Here is a 7,759-nt window from a genome sequence, read left to right as displayed (position 1 = left end):
CCCTCCTCAGCAGTGAGGGTTGTTGTCAAATAATTTTTTGGGTCACAACATAAGTGCAGTCGTTTAATAATTCATCATAATGAACACAAAAACAAACTTTCATCTGTGATTTAATTTGTTCTCTAAATTCAAGATTCCTGTACAGAAAATTATTGTAGAGGATTTTAGCACATGTGCTGGGACGGTGTAGCTCGTTGTACAAGAAAGAATACATTTCCAAACCACTCCAGCTCGTAGGGAGTGCGGATTGTACTGAGCTGACTGCATAATGATGTTGATTACGTGACAACACACATGCTTGCTGTGAAAACATGACAGTTAAAATCAAGCTCGAGTCCATGATTCAATTTAATTGCAAATATATATGCTTTAATCTGTTACTCATGCCTGTTCTTTAAACAAACTCATCTTGGACTGAAATTGAATCAGCTATGATGTTTCTCTCAGAACGGTGTGCCCTTAATCCATAATCATTCATATTTATAGATTGTGCTTATGACAGTACATGTGAAAGCAACAATGTCGTCTATTATAAGACATCGGAATCGGGTGAAAGAACTCAGAGCTATTTGTGAATAATCCCCCGTTTGGAAGTTGACAAAGCTTCCTTTTTTCTTGTGTTTCATCACATGAATTCAGTCCTGTGCTTTATGTGGCGGGTTGTGCCACCCAACCAGTCAAAGTTTTTGCACTGACGTATCTTAATATGGGGCATGAAATATTAATGCTCTTGGAAAGAGAGTGGAAAACATAAAAGAGATAATTTCTTTCTTTAAAATATTGATGCAATTTTGTGTGGGACAGTGTTAATGGCAAACTCATCCACACGCAGCGTTTATTACATTTAATTGATCCGATTCAACATTTTTATTGCTTATTGTATTTCAAAACATAACACAAGCCAGTTGCATATGGATGCACTGTAAATTTCTACTAGTATTCTCTTGCTATAATGACTTTAAATTCTTTTTGGGGTAGGGTCTTTAGATTTGTTTCACTTACTCTAAGTAAAGGTAGCAATGCAACAGTTTCCAAATACTTTGCCACAAGTAAAGGTCAAAATTAGTTAAAGCAGTAAAACATTAGTATCAAATTATACTTACAAATCTTACAACTGAAAGTAGCCTATATGAGGAATAACCCATTTCAGAGCCATATAGCCTGTATTGTATAACTGGATAATGAAAGAACTATCAAAAGAGAGGTTGCAAGGTTTGGCAGATGCATTAATAAATCAATACAATTGAAAGTAACACCACTGTTATAAAAAGCCACACTTTTGCTATAATAGGCTTTTAAAATGGAATCAATCAGCTTTAAAGCTATTTTCTTTACACCATCGAGTCAGCCTAGCTGTCACTTTGTTTTTGGACCCATAGTTGCATTTCAAGCCTGTAGCTTACGTTCATATGATCATGTTTCAAACAGGTCACTTCTATTTAGTTACATTAATATCTGTAAGTGCAGAACAACTGCAGGTCGTACAAAAGACTACAGTATGTCAATACATGGCAACAGGTTCTCTGACGGAAATTGACCGCGTGTCAACTTGGGGTTGCTTAAAGCATTTTCAGACTGACGCTCTTCTCTTATAAAATCCTGATTTTTATAACCACTGTGTCATCAGAGAAAAATGCATGTTCCAAAGAATTCAGCTATACTTGTGACTTATGAGAGAGTTTCAAGCCGCAGAATGTCTTGAATGTTTTCTCCCACAGTCTACAGCGTGGCAGCGTCTGACGTACTTTGGAGAGCAGTGCAATTTAACTTGCTAAATGTGCATGTATATATACTGATAGTCTGCCAGGTGATGTGGATGTGTGCATACAATACTTTTTAACTTCCAACTTTAAGAATCTTCCCTACCAACAACCGGAGCAGACGGTGAAAGATCTTGGGCACAGCCCTATAGTTGGGGAAACCCTTAATTCTTTTGAGTAAACAAAATGTTTATGGTGCTGCTTGCTCTCTTTGGAATTATCTCTCTATTAAGTATCATCACATGTCTGTTAAAAGATGTCTGTTACATTTATTTCTTGAGATGTGGATGTGCTGATGGTCAACTGTGAGGCTCGGTTAAGCAAGACCGCATGTGTGACTTTGCATGGTCCATAGGAGGGTTCTGGATTTTCATTCTAGATTAATTATTGCCTCATGTTGCCGTTTAGTTTAATCTATAAAAACAATGTAACATGCTTTCTTTGCTGATTCACATTTAAGCTATTCTAAAAAAAAAAAAAGCAAAACAACTGGTAACGAATGGTGCAGCAATAACTTGCACCCAAACAGGAAGTAGTTTGCAGTAGAAAGTAGCACAACATGGACACATGTTTACATATAGTGCAAGTAGGCTATACCAAAATCAGTTACGTTGCAGGGCTGACTTTTTCTGGCTTTAAACTCCTTAAGACCATTTAGCTGGCCCGCATGCCACACTCTGAGAAACCCTCATTTGTACACAGATCACACAGCAGCATCAGTATGGCCCTTGACCCCGTCCACCCCACCCAAAGACCCTCTGATGAACACTAGGCAGCCGATTAAGTTACAGTTGCTGTGTGTTGGTATTTATGCCAGACTGCAGCTCACTGAAAGCCCCTCCGCGCAGCAGATTATCGGACCGAACCATTGCCGCAGTTCAGGTTTTTAGCACCTGTCACATGACGCCGTGCATTTGCAAAGAACCGACTATTATATCAGCAAGTAAGTGTACTGTGCTTCACCGTGGACATATATCGGGCGCTGCCATCTCGCAAACGCTGCCACAGTGCAGCTCTCTTTGAGATGAGCTGCCAAATTGCACCGACACCCCTATTGTGCAACTGGCAGCATCACCCTCTGCCTGCAATGGCGTTGTAGAGGCTCTAGTATGTCCAAGCGTCTCTATAGTGGTGATTCCGCCGGGGACTATTTACAAGCGACAGACAGAAATGTGATTTTCGAGAGGTTTTTACAACGAGAGTGTTGACATTTCTCTCAGTTTACCCTTTTGATTGCAGTTGTTTGTACCACGCGTTCAACAAAGCTGGAGCCATGAATGTAAGTCTTTTGTTTTTCTAACAGTGGCCACATCGCTGAGGTTTTGGGGTTAACAGTTAACTTCGTCTTCTTGGGATCATTAAGAAAGATGAATCATATGTGTTGTACTTCTTGCGGAAATGTGTTCAAGGGAAATGTAAACGAATAAATGTTCAACCCGTTCCAGAGGGAAGGGGAACCTGAGCTGTCATGTTATGCGCGATGTAGCTGATGTGCGCTTGTTTGTCTGATCCAGCTGACTCAATGTTAAAGCCTCAGTTTTGTCTTTCTTATTTCACCTCCAAGCATTATTTTCCTGATTTCCTGCCCGTACCGTATCCTCAGCAGAGGGTTGTTGTTTTTTTTTACCTGAAGTTCAAACGAATGAACTGACCTGCACAAGGATTTCACATAGATGACCTGCAAGAGTCCAGCACGGTGAATAATAAACACTGAAGCTGGACATTTAGGTTCCAGTCACTGTTGCTGTTGCACTTGAATATATAGCCTACCGCCTGTGCTCTGGTTTACAAATGGACCTAACGGATCCTCCTTGTTCCTGATCATATTTTTGTCCCAGCTTTTTGTTTCCCCGTTTCATGGCTCTGTGGTATGCATTTTCATGTTGGATTAAACGTTTATGACTGTGTATGTGGAATATTTAACCATTATAACTGGCCTGCCACTAATCTGTGCTATAATCTTAAAGACCTTTCATATAATATGTTGTATTTTGTCTGTGAGATAGTATTAACACACATCTTTGTGCTTCCAACATTTTGTCCGTACAGTAAATGTTGTAAATACCATGTGTGGTCATGTGTGAGGGCTGGCATTTAGTTAAAAAAAAAACCTTAATGCCATTGATGGTTTGGGGAAACATGTCAGTTTCCCATAGAGAACAGGGAGAAGGGTTAAGGAGAGGAATGAAATGTTGAAGCAAGCATTTTCCTACAGCAAATCATGATTTTAAACATAAACGTTTAAGTCTTTACACGAATGCCTATAGTTTGTATTGATTCTTAAACATTATGCATCTTCAGGTTGTTTTTAGAGTGCAGAAGGCTTTAAAGCACAGAGTTGTCTTGTATTATGAGCATTTGTATTCTACATTAATTTGGCCCTTGAGGAGTATCAATAATTGTGAGAACTCTTTTCATGCTTTGTAGCCATTTTGATTTAAAAGTGCAACTTTGCTTATTAACGATTGTTTTGATGAAAGAGAGACACTTTATTTATGAGATATTGCTGTATGCCTGTTCGAATATTCATCCCTCTGGAACGTACATTACGGAGTGTTGTAAATCGAGTATATCATGAGGAAGAGTGGGTTTCCCACTAACTGGGAGGTCAGTGGTTAGATGCCTGGTTCCTACACTCTTCATCCTCAAGTAAGATTTTAAACCCCAAAGTTGCCCCCGGTGGTATTTTCACTGACGTGTGAGTACATGTACATACAAAAAGGAGCTCTGCATGAATGAATGTGCAACATGACCAGAACAGTTCTATATGAATGCAGTCTATTTATGTCTCTTTTCATCTCTGCAGGTGTGACTGGGCTTGAAGGATTGGAGTAGGTCAACTAGACTCCTCACTTCCAGAATCTAATGAGGCCACAGCGATGCTGACATCCCATCTAAATCCAAAGACATCATCATGCTGAAGACGGAGGCCTCGGGGGAGAGGACCAGCCTCCGGAGTGCCTCCCCCCACCGTAATGCCTATCGGGCTGAATTTCAGGCACTCAAGAAAGCCTTTGACCAGCCTCGGATTGATGGAGACTCGAGGCCCAAAGAACTTGAGCGGGTGAAACAACCAAGGGGCCGCCAGTATGGCGCCCATGTCAGTCGCATTAAGGACATGTTCATGCAAATGGGCTCAGAAATTCCTACTGCCAAGACCAGGGGTCGGGATGACTCCTTGCCACAGAAGCTGGTGAAACCCACAAACTTCATCAATAAGGCTGATGGATCAGTGATAAAGCTCCAACATTCCATGTCAGCTGAGAGGATCGGAGGTGCCGGAGCTAAGTTCTCAGAAACCAGGAAGCTTTTTGAACAGCAGTCCCGTGACCAGTCCCAATCACCAGTCTTTCCCTACGGACGTGATAAAAGGGGCTCGCATGAGCACCTCGATGACTGGCGAGGGCCGAGGTCCAACCGAGGCAGCACGGACTCCTTGGACTCCCTGTGCTCCAGAACAGAGGCATCCTCACCCACTGTGAGTCAGCTCAGTGCTGTTTTCGAAAATGCCGACCACAACAACCAGGGTGTTCCGTACAGAGGAGCCAGCAGAAGAGCCGTCTACTCACCTGATGGATCCCTCCGCCATGGAGGTGAGCTCAGTGAGGATGATTCAAGACAATCTCCAGTCCGTGGATCCTACAGGGTAGAGGGCAAGTTTCCTGCATCCTCGTCTTCTGAAGACCTCCTGAGCCCATCAGAACCCAAAACTGAGGCTCTACAAAACAAAGAGGCCCAAGACAAAGCTAGCGAGACTCTAGAGGGGGGCAGACAGCATCTGTCAGGGGCCACCACCAATGGCGATCAGGTTAATGGCTCTTGTGAGGAAGAGGAGAAACCTTCAGGCTCAGTAAAGCATATTGATGATCAAGAGGTCTCCAAAGCCTCAAAACCTACACATGGTGCTGAGATTCCCAGCAAAACGTTTGAAGATACAACTCCTGAACCGCTGCCCACCACAACTCCACCAAATGAGGAAAGCAAAGTGGATGGGGATGCTTCAAAGGAAGATAAACCTTCTGAGTCTCTCAAGAGCCACACGGAAAAACCTGAGGAGGAATACACTGGCAATGAGCGGGTGATTTTTAATGCAGATGGAGATGCCTGCTACCAGGGTTGGGGGGAAAGCTGCACAGATCCTGAGGATGACCTCTACGCCGATGACGAGGATATTGTCTACGACCCGGGCTCTGATCTGACCGAGATCCCTGGTCTACCAGACGAAAACAAAGAGGACATCCCCCCAAAGAGGAAGATTGTCTTCAGCACTGCTCCCATTACAGTAAGCAAGATGCTGTGGAAAAGTGTTGTCGAAGCCTTTTTTGTTGGAGTGTGTAAACATACTGAACACAGTCCAACATAAAAGTCCTTTTGCAGCTCATATCGAAAGTAGGTTAAAACAGCAGAGAACTAATACCGTTTTTAGAGCTTCCTTTCTATGGGCTGCTATTTATAGTCAAACTACACATTGTAGTTAGCTTTGTTGTGTGATCTTGTGATTTCTACAGTTACTGTATATGGTCGTGATTGAAATGATCCGACTTCAGAAATTTTTCAGAAATTAAATCCTTAAGATGTTATTTGTCAGTATGTTAGTCGATGAAGAATTGCTCTCTGAAAATGTGACATGTGCATGAGCAGCACATCTGTGCATGTGTTAGTCACGCTGGTTCAGCGCCCACACAAATTTCACACACGATGCTGTGTTTGTGTTTTCTCAAGCTGTGTCTCATTTTTTTTCCTAAATCAGGATGCTGTTTGATGAGGATATTTTGCGCATACAGGTCTTCGCAAATCTCTTCATTTTCAGCCTATAGTGGACCCATTGTGTACATGTAATTCTGTGGTGTTACAAAGTGGACATGGTAGAGGTTTTCCCAGGGCAAGGAAAAGTGGTAATTACACCACAATGGCATGTGTTGCATCTGCTTCTTAGTGTTTTGATGCTGTATTCAGCGCTGAGTTTGACACAATGCACTTAGTGTTGTTTGAGGATTGGAGAGATGGATTTGAAAGATTATGGGAAATATTTTCCAGACTTTACCCTTAAGTAGTTAGAATCACTGAGCTTAAAGTTTGTATAAGTAAACATGCTTTACGTCGCTCTTTTTTCTCTTTGGCTTGTATTTAGTCAGTAAAATCTCATTTTGATGTATGAAACTTTCAGTCTCTCGCTGGAGGAAGTGTTTATGCTTGTGTATGACAATATTTTGAATTTATGATGGGAAACAGCCTTATTGAAAGATTAAGGTTTATGTATGAGAGCTTTAAGTGGAGCTAACACAAACATCCCACAGATTGTGAATCAATCCTATTAACATGTTGGAGTGAACCAGAACAATTAGCCCAGTTATTCTGAGGAGAAAATGTGATGTTAGCTAACTAATTACCCTGCACTGGCTCTACACTGTGTGTCCTTCTGCTCTTTTGTCTTTCCCTCTCATTCCGAATGAACCACATCTGCATAAAACACAAAAACGCACACACCTTTCCACAGGGGTCGTCTTGAAAATGAAACCATTGCACCATTTTGATCATATTCCCATTGTGACGATGGCCAAATCTAGCTGTTCCACAATCTTGCATGAGCGTCATGCTAAATTCAGTATTCAGCGCTTGTGTTTTGAAAATACCTTTCACTAATACCAGTTTTCACATCAGTGAAAACTATCAAAGCCTGCTGTCCCACTTAGGTTGAACAAGTAAAGAGTGTGCTGTGGTTGTGCCTCTCTGCCGTTTCAAGGCCTCTGTTTTCTATGAAAAGGACTGACGCTCATTCATCATATAGAATATTCAAGAGGGAGACCGCCCCCACCCCTACACACAAGCTTATGCCCAATTAGACATGCACCCCTCCCTCCTCTTCATCACAGCCCCCTCTCCTCTCAGCACACGAGGAACAAACAGGGTTCTGTCTTTTGTTCGTCTTTATAGTGAAAGACAGCTATTTTCTCAGCCTTCAGACCAGCACGAGTCCAGCTTGACCCTTGTGGGAGTAG

At 42.1% G+C, this 7,759-nt stretch overlaps 1 protein-coding gene across 6 annotated transcripts in view; it reads left to right on the top strand.

The window, feature by feature from the left end:
* Positions 1–7,759, top strand: part of ppp1r9a (protein phosphatase 1, regulatory subunit 9A) — a 49,716-nt gene that overhangs the window by 3,306 nt on the left and 38,651 nt on the right. For 5 of the 6 annotated variants that reach the window (XM_075450306.1, XM_075450309.1, XM_075450308.1 and 2 more), the window contains exons 1-2: positions 2,614–3,039; positions 4,567–6,042. In XM_075450306.1, the coding sequence (XP_075306421.1) occupies positions 4,675–6,042 (1,368 nt within the window). In that variant the 5' untranslated portion in view covers positions 2,614–3,039; positions 4,567–4,674. Of the gene's footprint in view, positions 1–2,613; positions 3,040–4,566; positions 6,043–7,759 lie in introns of those variants that run through there. The other variant, XM_075450305.1, reaches the window with a different exon arrangement.

Source organism: Odontesthes bonariensis, chromosome 18 (assembly GCF_027942865.1).
Source record: "Odontesthes bonariensis isolate fOdoBon6 chromosome 18, fOdoBon6.hap1, whole genome shotgun sequence".
Classification (NCBI taxonomy): domain Eukaryota; kingdom Metazoa; phylum Chordata; class Actinopteri; order Atheriniformes; family Atherinopsidae; genus Odontesthes; species Odontesthes bonariensis.
This window is presented reverse-complemented; position numbering and strand designations above follow the sequence as displayed.